The sequence below is a fragment of the Bos mutus genome, chromosome X (assembly GCF_027580195.1).
Source record: "Bos mutus isolate GX-2022 chromosome X, NWIPB_WYAK_1.1, whole genome shotgun sequence".
In the NCBI taxonomy this organism is placed as follows: Eukaryota; Metazoa; Chordata; class Mammalia; order Artiodactyla; family Bovidae; genus Bos; species Bos mutus.
In genome coordinates, this window is record NC_091646.1 from 63,638,295 (window position 1) to 63,653,366 (window position 15,072).

General features: G+C 40.0%; 1 protein-coding gene across 1 annotated transcript; it reads right to left on the reverse strand.

Annotated features, from left to right (window-relative positions):
* Nucleotides 1-4,111: 4,111 nt before the first annotated feature.
* On the reverse strand, nucleotides 4,112-13,789 carry TBX22 (T-box transcription factor 22). Its single transcript, XM_005900476.1, has 8 exons — nucleotides 13,612-13,789; nucleotides 12,816-12,975; nucleotides 11,900-12,001; nucleotides 9,820-9,994; nucleotides 8,782-8,946; nucleotides 8,328-8,392; nucleotides 7,898-7,983; nucleotides 4,112-4,722 (listed from the first exon to the last, which is right to left on the reverse strand). The coding sequence occupies exons 1-8, from the start codon at nucleotides 13,787-13,789 to the stop codon at nucleotides 4,112-4,114; spliced, it is 1,542 nt and encodes a 513-aa protein (XP_005900538.1).
* Nucleotides 13,790-15,072: the final 1,283 nt, after the last annotated feature.

Sequence of the window (15,072 nt, forward strand, 5' to 3'; positions counted from 1 at the left end):
TTGCTCTATTTAATGAAAAAAAAGTTTTGATGCTAAGTTTGTTACCTAAAAATATACTCTGGTGATTAAAATGTAATGAATATAGGATTTATCCACTTAGACATGTGTTCTGCAAAGAGGCTCAAATTTGAACTCAAGCCCTTGATTTCAATTTGACTGACTGTTCCACAAAATAGAAATACTTCCTGACACCGGGTCTTAGCTTGACTAAGCTAAGTTGCAAAGATAAAGTGACATTCACTTATTTCCTGATTCAATGTACAAATCTTATAGAGTAGATGAAAGTTTATTTTCTCTAGATTTATTTGGGTCATATGATCAGATTTTTATCTAGATAACATAATTAAACTGCTTCTGACAACTAAATTAAAATGCTTTTTCTTTAATGGGATGAAGTAGATGTATGCATGCATGCTAAGTCACTTCAGTAGTGTCTGATTCCTTGCAACCCTATGGACCGTAGCACTCCAGGCTACTCTGCCCATAGGATTCTCCAGGCAAGAATCCTGGAGTTGACTGCCATGCCCTCCTCCATGGGATCTTTCCAACCCAGGGGTCTAACTTGTATTTCCTGTGGTTTCTGCATTGCAGGTGAATTCTTTACCACTGAGCCACGAGGGAAGCCTAGATGTATATATATGGTCAAACAAAATGGAAATAGCAGTTTTAATTATTAGACTTGGGAGTCTATTATGTATCATTTGGTCACTTTCATTTGATACTTCATACTTTGTCTAATTTGAGTGACTTTTGATTTTTGTAGGTTTTAAAAGCAAACCTAATATTCAGTTGACACAGCTGAAATTAATATAATTTCATAGCATTCTGTTTTTCACTCCATAACCATTAGCCTCAACTTACCAAGTTACTCAAGTTTTGCAACATCTTATTTGGTAATAAGAATTTATTTAATATAACATAGTAAGGGTACTAAATATGAATTGTACATGAATTAGAAATGATAGCAATTTCCCACAGATGAGAAAATTGTTCAGAAAATAGAGGACTGCTTACTGAACTTCTTAAGGTCTCTTCCAAGTCTAATTTTCTATAAAGGTTTTCCCTTGGTTTCTTATTCAATTAAAAGTATTGAAGGACAATTTGTGAATATTATATAAAAACAGCTTAAAATAGATGCCTGGGTTCTAGCCTTTAAATGTTTTCCCCTTAATATAAACCACCTTTCCCAATATAGTTTATATTTGCAATTGTATATGGATTATACACAGAAAAATTATCTGAAATATAAAGTATGGTGTATATGTACTTGAGCAGCTACAAAATCAATGCCTTTTCTTAAATAACCATTAAAAAGTAACCCAGAATTGAGCTGCAGGAGTTGCTTGTATATTTTTGAGATTAGTTGTTTGTCAGTTGCTTCATTTGATATTATTTTCTCCCATTCTGAAGGCTGTCTTTTCACCTTGCTAATAGTTTCCTTTGATGTGCAGAAGCTTTTAATTTTAATTAGATCCCATTTGTTTATTTTTGCTTTTATTTCCAATATTCTGGGAGGTGGGTCATAGAGGATCCTGCTATGATGTATGTCAGAGAGTGTTTTGCCTATGTTCTCCTCTAAGAGTTTTAGAGTTTCTGGTCTTATGTTTAGATCTTTAATCCATTTTGAGTTTATTTTTGTGTATGGTGTTAGAAAGTGTTCTAGTTTCATTCTTTTACAAGTGGTTGACCAGAGGTGGATGAAACTGGAGCCTATTATACAGAGTGAAGTAAGCCAGAAAGAAAAACACCAATACAGTATACTAACACATATATATGGAATTTAGAAAGATGGTAATGACAACCCTGTATGCGAGACAGCAAAAGAGACACAGGTGTATAGAACAGTCTTTTGGGCTCTGTGGGAGAGGAAGGGGGGGATGATTTGGGAGAATGGCATTAAAATATGTATAATATAATATAAGAAACGAATCACCAGTCCACCTTCGATGTAGGATACAGGAAGCTTGGGTCTGGTGCACTGGGATGACCCAGAGGGATGGTATGGGGAGGGAGGTGGGAGGGGGATTCAGGATGGGGAACACATGTACACCCATGGCGGATGCATGTTGATGTATGGCAAAACCAATATAATATTGTAAAGTTAAAAATAAATAAATAAATAATAAAAAAATTAAAAAGTAACCCAGAAATTTTCTAGATTTTTCAGCCAAATACTTTATGGTTTTAGTTGCTAAGTATCTGCCATGTAAGTCATCAGAATAAGTTTTATTATAATCTGACTTGGGAGTTTCTGCTTTAAAAAAAAATCATTCTTTTGGCAGTAAAAATTAGCCTACAGCTTTCCTGTTTAATAGTAGATAGGAATAGTGTGCTTGCTACTTTAAACCTTGATTTGATAAACTTGAGTAGTACAGGTTTTCTGCCTCAAAGACTTTTATAACAGGTACCTAATTAACTTGGACAATAAATAATTTTTCATCTTGACTAGAATACTCAGTTTGAATGTAACTATGTGCTGTTCTATCCCTATGCCCAGAAGTGAAGGGACATATAATTTTAATGCATGTATAAGAAGGTATATTTATAAGGTACATTTAAGAAGAAAAACTATTTTGAGCAAAATAAATAATGTTGACTCGTGTGTGTGTGCTTTGTTGTGTCTGATTCTTTGCAACTCCATGGACTGCAGTTCACCAGGATCCTTGTCCACGGAATTTTCCAGGCAAGGATACTGGAGTGGTTTGTCATTTGCTCCATCAGCTTATCTTCCTCAGTTAAGGATCAAATTCACATCTCTTGCATCTCCTGCATTGGAAGGCAGATTCTTTACCACAGTGCCACCTGTAAAGTCCAATAATGATATGCCTTCCCTAATATGGGACTTCCCAAGTGGCGCAGTGGTAACTAATCTGCCTGTCAATGCAGAAGCCACAGGAGACTTGGGTTTGATTCCTGAGCTGGAAAGATCCCCTGGAGAAGGAAATGGCAACCTACAATAGTATTCTTGCCTGAAAAATTCCATAGACAGAAGAGCCCAGAGGGCTTTAGTCCATGGGTCACGAAGAGTCAGACATGACTGAGTGACTGACTATGCTCCCTAATATGTGCTGGAAAAGTTTTTATAAAGCAGTTTTTCAGTGCAGTTAGTTTTTCAAGTCATACCATTGTGATGTGAAGGGCCTTGGCTTAATAAATTGTAAAGCTAGCAGCATCAAATTAAAATTAAAATCCAAGTCATCTTAAGGATATAGAGGTTATACTTAACAAATCTCTCCAGAAAATGTAGGACCAGGTGAAAGGAAACTTTTCAACTTCATAAACTAAAATTAAGTCTCATTTATGCTAATGTTGTATAGTTTACCATGATTGATGCAGAAGAGTGAAATTAAATTGTACCATTGTAATGCTAGTTTCATATTTATGGATTCAAGTATATACTCACAATTCAAATCACAACTTTTAGTCTTTTTGAAGGACTACAAAAATTTGTAAACTTTGTACATAAAATGCCAGGTTTGCTAAAGTACTAAGTAAACAAACACCACCTGAGAATGATCTAAAAAATAAAAGAGCATAAAAGATCAAATTTATTTAAAATATTTTGTTGTTGATTTAATCTTCATGTTCCTTCAGGATTAAATGGTCCATAGGCTGCAAATATTAGTATTAGAATGTTAATGTCCCAACAGCAGAGTATAAAAGTATAAGGCAAATTAACAATGAAATGTTCTACAGTTATGAGATAGATAATTAAAACGATACCAATATTCATAGGTAAAGTTGAAATTGTTTCACTGCTTTCACAGAAATTAAATCTATCTTCTTTTGGTCATTGCCAATATTTAAGAGGCAGTTGTTGTAAACAGGCTTCACTATAATTAGGGACTTTGTTACCTGAAGTCATTTTTCACTGGTAATCTTACCTCATCAAACAATATTTATTGAGTATCTTATTTTGAGACTTAAGGCTACTGCAATCAGAGATTGCTATAGTTCATATCTGATTTATGGCATGTCATAAAGCACTTTAACAAAGGAATATCCTTCTGATAATGAAGCTTTTTAAGCCCTTTAGTTTTTGCCCATTTTTGGTGACACATAAAGAAAATATATGCTTACTTGCAATCATTTTAGGAACATGACTATTTCATTAAAGGCAATGGCTAATTTTTGGATACAAATGAGAGTGATTGTATTTGCCTTCTATGAAAGAAACTTGACTGTTGTCATTCACTTTAAGACGGTTGGCAGCATTTACCAGTCTAGGTGGTGTGGAGAAGTTGTATCTATAAAAGCCATAGGAAGGATGGAAAGAGCAAGCAATTGCTTCCTGAGCAATGGGGTTTGGTGATAAAATATTTTCAAGTACCTGTAATTCATACATTTGATTGGAAGATTTAGGTGCTTGTAGACACTGTCCATTTAAGTCTCCAGATGAACCATTTTTTGAATTGGTGACTCCCAAAGAAGATAACATGGGAACTTCCATCATGAGTGGGGCTGAAGACTGAGAACTGTTGTTGCTTGCTAGACTTTCAAGAGCAGACAAGACAAGAGGCTGTTGTTGCCAAAAATTATTTGGGCAAATCTTGTAGCAAAGGGGCAGGTTGATACTGTGTAGGTACACCTCTGGACGGGGCATTCCAAGGGAGCTTGTAGGTATGTGAAATGTAGGAGGTGAGCAAAGTGGAGAAAGCAAAGAGTTCAAAGGAGAAGGAGCCCCTCCACTAGAGGTCACTGGGGATGAGCTGCTGCTTCCACCTGTGAATGACAAGTCAATCAATGAACAATGAACTATATGTTCCTACTGAATCAGTAATCATGTCCATAACTATCCCTGCTTCATTCTTAGATTAGCTTTCTTTGCAAGTTCAGAGTTATTTAGCTGTTGCTGTTTAGTCACTAAGTTATGTCCAAGTCTTTTGAGAACCCATGCACTGTAGCCCTCAAGGCTCTTCTGCCCATGAGATTTCCCAGCAAGAATACTGGCGTGGTTTTCCATTTCCCTCTCCAGGGTATCTTCCCAATCCAGGCAACGAACCTATGTCTCCTGCTTGTCAGACAGATTCTTTACCACTGAGCCACCATGGAAGCCACAGTTATTTTGACTCCTTTGGAAAAGACCATTCCTCTGATCAAAGTTGAATATGGTATCTCTATTGCTACCACTACTACTTTTAGCATTACTATTATGTATCATACATTGAGCATTCTTTATGCTCTAGAACTATACCAGGTACTTGAGCAACATTCATTCAATGAATTAAAAAAAGAAGCCTAATTAAATATGATCCAGAACCAATTATATCTTACAAATAAAAGTTTTTATCTTTAACTTAAAAAAAAATTACTAAAATAAGTTCTAGATTAAATTTAACAAGTTGGTTGAGATTCTATAGAAAGCTTTAGTTGATTTAAAAAAATCACTGCATATGAAAGTAATCTTATAAATAAAAAAAAGAACATTTAATATATTAGGTTTTCTTATGTGAAAATCACAGATGGGGAAAGGTCTATGATGCACTATATCAAGAATTAAAGACAGTTTTACAGGTTAAAAATACCAAGATGAAAATGAAACTGTTCATACCAATGTTGTTAGGTGATCCTTTATGGTTGCCTAGCATCTACTAAAATCAGGGATAAATATAATGCCCAGGAAAATCTAGATTCTACACCTTATATTTGTAATTATTTAATTTTTTTAAAAAATTGGTTATTGACTGAACTTGATCAAGTTTTTGTGGAGTTTTTTAGGGGCTACTATTTTTCTTAGTGTTTCCCTGGTAGCTCAGCTGGTAAAGAACCTGCCTGCATTTTTTCTTAACTATTTTAAAATACTTTTTGTTGTTCAGTTGCTAAGTCATGTCTGACTCTTTTCAACCCAATGGACTGTAACCCACCAGTCCCCTCTGTCCATGAGATAGCTCAGGCAAGAATACTGGAATGGATTGCCATTTTCTTTTCTAGGGGATCTTCCCAACCCAGGGATTGAACCCATGTCTCCTGCATTGCAGGGGGACTCTTTATTGCTGAGCCACCACAGAAGCCCGTTTTTATATGTAAACATAGCTTAATCCTATATCAACAGGGTAGAAAATATCTTTTATAATTAAACATCCAAATATTATTTAAACAAAAATGGTACCCCTTTTCTTTGTAATTTGAGAACATTCTGGACATCTTAAATAATTGAGAAAAATGTATATTTTAAATTATTAATGATCATCTTTAGCTTTTTACAAATTAATGTGTTTTGTGTTGACTTGGATAATTTAAAATCATCCTGCCTAGATGCTATTAAAGTGATACTATCAAATAAGTGTTCATATTTTTCTAGGCAACTTGAACCAAATTAATACAGTCAATTCAGTGAAATATTTCACTAAATAATTAGACTTGATTTCTTTACATTTCAATTAGTTGTTATGATATTTTTATGTAAAATTCAACCTAACTATAATGTAACTAACTTTCAATTAATGTTTAAAGACAAACAACTTTAATGAAGTAAAGACAAAAAGGGTAAAATAATTCCATATTGCTCATGAATAAAGACTTTTCTATTTATAATTGAATATCATAGTAAATGAAGGTATGCATTCTTCTACCAGAAAGCCTGCATTGTCAAGTTATTATTTAGTCAGGTGATGTACTACCTGACAACAAATGCTCTGCAGCTATTTTAAGTGCTTATGGCAATTAAGCAAATTGGAATAGCTTAGTATTGTTTTTGACATTTATTTTTCCTACTAACAATGAAAGGAAAATTGAAGCCAAGTAATGATGAAATTTAATGGAAGTCATTTTTATCATGCACTGAAAGTATCTCATAAAATACAAAATATTTATTTTAATATCTAACATATTTGAAAATAAGGCCACTAGTGCACGCCAGGGCTTTCCTAATAGTTCAGTTTGTAAAGAATCTGCCTGCAATGCAGGAGATCCAGGTTTGATTCCTGGGTCAGGAAGATCCACTGAGAAGGGATTGGCTACCCACTCCTATATACTTGGGCTGTGGTAAAGAACCTGCCTGCAATGACAGTATACTAATGCATATATATGGAATTTAGAAAGATGGTAATGATAACCCTGTATGCGAGGCAGCAAAAGAGACACAGATGTATAGAACACTATTTTGGACTCTGTAGGAGAGGGAGAGGGTGGGATGATTTGAGAGAATGGCATTGAAACATGTATAATATCATATATGAAACAAATCACCAGCCCGAGTTCGATGCATGATACTGGTTGCTTGGGGCTGGTGCCCTGGGACGACCCAGAGGGATGGAGGAAGGAGGAGGGAGTGGGGTTCGGGATGGGGAACACGTGTATACCTGTGACGGATTCATGTTGGTGCATGGCAAAACCAATACAATATTGTAAATTAATTAACTTCCTAAAATAAATAAATTTATATTAAAAAAAATCTGCCTGCAATGCGGGAGACTTGGGTTTGATCCCTGGGTTGGGAAGATCCCCTGGAGAAGGTAAAGGATACCCACTCCAGTATTTTGGCCTGGAGAATTCCACAGAGTGTATAGTTCATGGGGTCACAAAGAGTCAGACATGACTGAGAAACTTTCACTTCACTTCACTTCAATTCAGTGTATCACAGGCAGATTCTAAAGAATATGAGATAGTGAGCTGCTGAAAGACCCAGGTGATTTCTACAGCTCTCAGGATGAATGATAACTCAAGAAGATACAAGTCAGTAAATCCACCATTAATTATCATGTTTACACTCTTTTCCATCTTGCCTGTTTCTCTCCCTTTTTGCTTCTTATCTCCTCATCAAGATAAATATACACTCACTTGATTGTAAGCACACATTTTCTAGCATGTACTTATATTCTTGTGTAGTATTTGTACAGAGCTTCTGACGGTCATTATTTTATTAACATTTAAAAATAAAATTAATGAAACATCTTACTTTGTGTGTCTGCACTAAAAGTTTTAAAATCCAAAGTGAGAGAAGGCCTCCATGGATATGTCTCTAAAAGTCCATCCAGTACACCCCTGAAAAAGATGTACAACCTTTAGCAAGTTGAGAATGCAATTCTTGAAAATAATAATTTATGTAAACTTTTGAGTTATTTTGTTATAGTTTTTAAGAGTGAATAAAATCCCCAGTGTTTATCCCTAAATAAAAGCCCAAGAATCTAGAATAAATAATATCTTAAAAGTGGGTTGGGGGGGTTGGGAGGAGGCAAGATTTTAGAGATAAAGTATCTAGCTTTCTTTCTTACTACCTACTAGTTACAAAATGCAGGGACTCTGGGCTTCTGAGCCACAGTTTCTTTAGCTGTAGTACTTGTGAAAAGGGCTATATAAATATTAGGTGTGACTGTTATATTGCTTACCTGTTTCTTCCAGGATCTCTAAATCCTTTAGCAAAAGGATTCCTGTCTATTTTCAGTTTGGTTATCTAAGGATTCAGAAGAAAAAGAAAGATAAAGTCAGTGACCTCAGTAGAAAACACTGCCATTGTTGTTGTTGCTTTTAATGGTTACAACAACAGCAAAACCTTCCAAAGTATAATATAGCATGTTAAATAAACATTAAGCATATTGCTAAGTCAAATTTGGAATGTTTATCACCTTTCTCTCCTGGCATTCTTTGTCCTGCTCTTCTTTAACACAAGATCCACAAAACTCATAATCAAACTTGCCTTGATTACTAGCAATAAGACTATGGATTCTTTTTAATGGATTTCTTTTTAATTGTGGAAAATTGAATCCATATAGTACAACTTCACTCTGTCCCTAAAGCTTCTCCAGAGCCATTCCTGCTTGCCTGGGACCTAGTTGGCTTTACCTGCTGATTTTGGTAAGCTGTCACCGTGGTGAATTCAGTTTCTTTAAAGGAGAATGTTTTAACCCCTTCAGCAGGCAGAGACTGAATCCGGGACATGTCAACCCTGCTGTCTTGCTTCATCACGTGCACACGAGGCTTGTACTTGTGCATGGACTGCAGAATGATCTGGAGGAGAAATAATCAAATTCTGCCTAGTAATTGGCTTCCCCTCCCCTACACTGGTCCCCTCTCATCAGCACCCTGAAACTTCCCACACAAAAGTGAAGCTAAACCAGAAAGCCTAGGCTAACCCCACTTTTCTGTGCCATTTGGCACTAGACAGAGGTTCTCAGGTATAAGGGATTTCAGGAAATGGACACCACAGTGGCACCAGTAAGCAGTGGTTCCATTTCAAGTTGAGGTCTTTTCCTGCTTCCAAATGTGGGTGAGCATGTAATGTTCCCAAGTGTCACTGAGATCCAACTGCCTGCCATAAGTTCCCTGGGCTTATTTAACTGATGGGAAACTATTTGACCCTCCCTACCTCCTAAACCAAGAAGAATCCTTCTTCCTTTTGTGGCTAGCACAGTGTCAGGTCAGGCAGGCCAGAGGTGATGTGCACCTGGGAAGAAGGTTCAAGGTCTATGTGACCTGAAAGGCCTTCCATGCAGGTGGGTTGTGGAGAAGACTTCCACCATACCATGAAACATAGAAGGTGCACCTCAGGGGAAGAGCCCACAGTGATTGCCAGGAAAGCTAAAGTGCCAGATTGCTCAGGTAAGAGTTCCCTTTCACTCTCACAACCAGACATCCTGGTTTAAACAAGTCACATTCAGCCCTCAAACTTCTCTTATTCACCATCTCCAACCCCCAGCATTCTCAGATGCCAAACAAAAGTCACAAGAGCTACTTTGGTCACTGGCCCAGAACTTGGACAGTTCCTGAAAACCACAACTAGCACACCTGGGGGACACCTTCTTGGCCTTTCCAAGGTGAACCTCCAGCTGACGCCTTGGCATCTTCCTCTTCTCCTTGGGACAAAGGATTGTGCACACTTACATGACCTTTGTCGTCCATCTCATTGTTAGTGAGTTTCACACGATCAAAGCTGATGATCTGGCGCATCCATGTCTCTCCTGAACAAGGTGAGTCTGGGTGAATATAGACCCTGGGAGTGATGCATGAGTGGTCTGTATTCCCAGCTATCATCCACTGGGAGCTGTGATAGATGTACCTGAAAATGAGTGGAGTGTGACTTTAGGCACCGGCCAAAGCCAGGAGTAGGGGCTGCTGTGAACTGGTTCTAAAGAACTTGGTCAAGTTTTGCCTGCTAATCTCAAAGTGAGTGGGAGTGTTCAGTAGCTCAGCTGTGTACCACTCTTTGTGATCCCATGGACTGTAGCCCACCAAACTTCTTTGTCTGTGGAATTTTCCAGGCAAGAATATTGGAGTGGGTTGTCATTTCCTTCTTCAGGGTCTCTTCCCAACCCAGGGATGGAACCCACATCTCCATGTCTCCTGAATTGCAGAGGGTTTCTTTACCACTGGGCTGCTGGATTTAACATGATTTCCAGACAGCATCCAGGGATAGAAAACAAACTGTATATAAGCATATGTCATTAAAATGCTGCAAAGTGCCAGGGCAAGTATAATGTCATGGGATTTCATAGTCTGGTTTGTATCTCCTTACAGAAACTGCAACAAAAATTGATCTAACTTGTTTCACCATGCAGAGACACCCAAAAAATCCTCCTGTCCCACAAGTGTTAGGGAAGAAGCAGAGGAGTGAGGAAAGTATCGGTGTGGCCCACTGCCACTAGCAGTTGTGGAAACCCCTTTTGCCACAATGCTTTATATCAGAATACCCTCAAGGAACTCTGCCCACTGTGGTCTTGATTTTCCCATTGTCTCCAATCTTTTTTTTCCCACTTAATGTTTTTAATTGAAGGATAATTGCTTTACAGAATTTTGTGGTTTTTCTGTCATATATCAATAAGAATCAGCCACAAGTACACCCATGTCCCCTCCCTCTCAAACCTCCCTTCCATCACCCTCCCTATCCCACCCTTCTAGATGTCACAGAGCCCCTGTTTGAGTTCCCTGAGTCATACAGCAAATTCCCATTGGCTATCTATTTTACATATGGTATTGTAAGTTTCCATGTTACTCTCTCCATACACCTCACCCTCTCCATCCTCCCCTCCCCCATGTCCATAGGTCTATTCTCTATGTCTGTTTGTCCATTGTCTCCAATCTTAATGGCTTAGTTATGTGCCAAATTCCCAAACCAGTTCAAGCATGAAAAGCAGCTTGTTCTGCTATTTTGGGGTTACGGTCCTAACAGGTTCTCCAGCCCAGCCTAATTCTTGCCTCTCACACCCAGCACTGGGCGCTATGCAGGCTGTTTCCTAGAAAGGCTAGACATCCATTTCGGTTGAATGCTCATTTGGCTGAGTGAGGGCAGGGGCTGCCACCCAACCCCCAAACCCTTGAGTTAAAGCATGCAAAGACCCCAGCTTCTGGGCTGCTAGCTAAGAAGAGCCTCTTAACTTTAGATCAGTGTGGCCACTTTTAGCCTGCTTTAAGTAGAGAGCTTACATTAAGAGAAATGTTACTTGAATTCTCTGGGACCTGGCCTCTGCTTCAGGTAAGAGGCTAAGGAAGGAAGAAAAAACATGGACCTAGGTAAGATAACTGCTTGACTAGCTTTGGGTGGCAAATTAGAATATTGTTCAAGGACCCAGCCCTAAAGTAGCACAGTCCAGAGCCCAGTAGAGCCCCAGAAGCCCCAGCATTTCTCCCCAAATTCCTTTAAACAGCTTCCCTCCTAGTTGTTGAGCCCATACCCTCTGCAGTTTGTGGAGTCAAGGCTAGGATAGACGGTCAGTGAGAGGTTTGGGGTACATTGAAGTCCCAGTTGAAATCTGTGTGCCAGGAATGAGAGAAAAGAAAAACAAGTCTTCTTTTCTCTCAGTCTGAACTCCCTGAACTCCAGTCTAAGGGAGAAAACTCAACTCTCAAAGCCCACAGAAGAATAAATTCCCCCTTCAATGGTAGAGTTTTCAAAACAGTGCTGTCAGGTTCCATAGATCTGAATACCCATTCCAGGCCTGTAGTACCCTCCTTTGGTCCCAGTTACCTATAGCGTTTGGAATCTACTGGCACCACATCAATGGCCACATAGTACTGTTTCCCTGGGTCCAGTCCTTTCACTTTGACCCGAACAGAGGGGAACATCCGCCTGTGGGAGAGAAAACAGCGACTGACCTGGGCACGATTAGAAATGTTTGGAGCAGGGGCAAGGTTGGGGACAAATGAAAATCAAAGGCATTCACAATACTCTTCTCATTCTAGACAGGTTCAGGAATGACATTTGGTTCATGAAGAAAGATTTCTGGTTATATATTTGATTGAACAAACTCAAGATTTCTGAGTGGAGCAGAATATTCTTACCATGAGGCTTTCGTCTGCCCTACTTCCCACCACCACCACCACATAGAAGAAAAATAGGAGAGAAAAAGCTGTTCCCCTCCCATCAGTGGTGCTTTCTGTGAGGCAGATTTGGAGAAGACTGAAATTAAGAAGATTCACATACACAAAAATTACCCAGGTGATGTGAGGAAACTGTCCCACAGGAAGAGGGAAAGACCAACCTCAAATTGACTTGGGCTCAGTTTAGTCAGCCTGCTTGATGGGATATTGTTCACTAATAACTGTGAGGCTTTAACAGAAGGGCCTGACTGTAGCTTAAGACGTGGGGGTGGCATCTGGCACCTGCCTTGGCAGGTTTAATTTTTATCATTTACTTCACAGGCAGAAGCTGAGAGAATGAATTCTTAGAACAGGGTGTACAGGAAAGAAAGGATGAGCCACTAACAATGGCCAGGCAAGGCCTACTCTGGTCAACTGAGAGACAGTGGTTCCTAATACTTTTCTGGGGTGTGGATATGGGGAGAGGGGTACAAGAGCATAAAACTGGAGGAGCTCATTTTATGTGATAAGAACATTAAGTGCCTACTGTGTGAAGCCCTTGAACAACTTGGGCAAAGCCAAACCTGCCAGCCTTTGTAATGATCATCTCAGTCCCAATGTCATGGAATCTCTTCCACAGCTCAGATCCTTGAAGTTCCACTTGAATAATATCTTTCTCTTCCAGACTTCCAAAGCTGTTAAAGCCAAAAGTAGTTGCTAAAGGATCTGTTTTGGTTCGCTTTTCTGTGGGAAATAGAGACACACAGAGTTTGAGAGAGCTTCGCAGCCGTGCACCCCCTTCTCACTGACGCCTGTCTCAGAACAGACCAGCCTTGTCTCTTTCCTGGGAACCTTGGCGACTAATTTCCAAGTTCTTCAAAATACCCGCTATGTCCCCCTTGATGGAGAAGAGGGGACCCAGGTCGTGCCCTGTGAAATGCATGACACTTCTTCAAATTTTCCCACTCTCATCTCTTTTGGAGAATTTTGGTCCCTGATGCTGAATCACCTGGGGATCTGGGTCCTTGCCCTGCTTCTTACTCTGAGCAATAGCCATCCTCTGGCTCTCAGGGTTTCCAGGAGGTTGGAGAGACTCACTTCACAAACCTGTGGGGATTTCCCCTTCACCGCAAATGAACCGCAATACTATAGGCTGAACTTGGAGGCTCTGAAACTTCCCCCTACAGCCAGATGGCTGAGATATCCCCGCAGCCCGGAACGCGGCCAACAGCTGGGCCAAGACATCCTTTGATAGGGCTAAGACATCCTTTGATTGGGCCAGCAGCCCTCAAGCAGCCTTGAGAGGCCCGCCTGAGACTTTCGGACCCAGCAAACTAGGGTAGCTGGCGCAGGGATTTGGGCTGCGGTAGAGGTACTTACCAGGCGGCTCACTCTTCGTCCCTGCAGCGGCGCTGCTCCTTCTGTCCTCCTCCTCTCCACCCTCTTTCTCAAGCAGCTCAGGTTGCATCTCTTCTCTAGGGTCTTGTAGTTTTCTTTTGCTGGGTCTCCCCACCAAGGCTTCCACCGAGAAGGCATGCGCCCGAGAGCTCAGAGCCATCCCTGGAGAGGCTGAAGAAAACTGTACTCTGCAAAGATTGAACCTGAGCTGGGTTAGGGAGGGAGAGGGTGGGAGGGCGCCGAGGATAGGCAAAGGAGGGAAAGCGGGAAAATCAGAAAAACTGAGAACTCAGAAAAATTTTTCTAAATCTATATGCAGGAGGAAAAAATGTATAATTTGTATATATACATATAAATGTTCTTTGAATAGACAGGATGCAAGAAGATTAAACTGGAGTTAGAGTCCTCTGGAGTCTAGTCCCCTTTGTGGTCTCCTCCCTCCCAGTGGACATGTGCGGGCCATCAGTCCTCAGATCCCTGATTCCGTGACTTGTCAGAGCTCAGAGATTGGCAAGCACAGCGCTTTTAGGGAGCAGACCTGCCGCCAATGGCGGCTCAGGCCGCTCGGATTGGGAGATACTGTTGCATCCGACTCAGTGAATACCCAGCTGGTCGGCTGCTCCTAGCCTCCACTGTTTGTTTTGGAAACTGTTGGAAGTATAGAAAAAAAAAAAAAAAAAACACCGTGAGTGACACTTCAGAGTCTGACAGGGAAGGGGGAGGTGGGGGTGTAGGGATAAAAGTGGGTGGAGGTTGATTGGAAAGGAATTCGGGATAGTCTAATGAGGAGGAGGGGTATAAAAACTTACTGTTTTACATTAAATTGTGAAACTTGAAGACACGCAAAGTAATTGCCCACGGGAGACCACTTTTCCAACAAAAGTGAAACTGATTTAACCAGATCCAGAGAAGTATATAGGGGTTTTTGTTCTTAAGTGAGTACACTAGGGAAACAAAGAGCAGCACAAGCTTTCTGGGCCTGTCTGTTCTACAGTCTGGATCTCAAACTAGGTGGGCCCTGTGCTGGTCTGACCTCCTTATCTAGGTGGGGAGATAAGAGAGTGCAGGCAGGAAGCTCCCAGATGACCACTGTCAATGATGAAGAACAAACCTAGGCCTTCAGTCCCTGCTTCTACTGTGCCCAATATTCCCATATACAGCCTCTTACAGGGTTTAATTAACAAACACAGCCTAAGAATTCCAGGGCCACAAGTAGAGCACCAATCAGAATTGTGCTTCCAATGATGTGGCACCTCAAAATGTTGTGCTTAGTAACTGATTCCATTGTCTCCTGAAATATCCTCCTGGGCTAAATTTTCTTTTCCTAAAAATGGATAAAGTCACCTTTTTTGTGTCAGGAAGCAACTTGCCTACCACTTCCAAGGAATGTGTTTATGCATGCAGACCTGAGAGGCCTGCCTGTGTGCTTGGGATTTAATCATA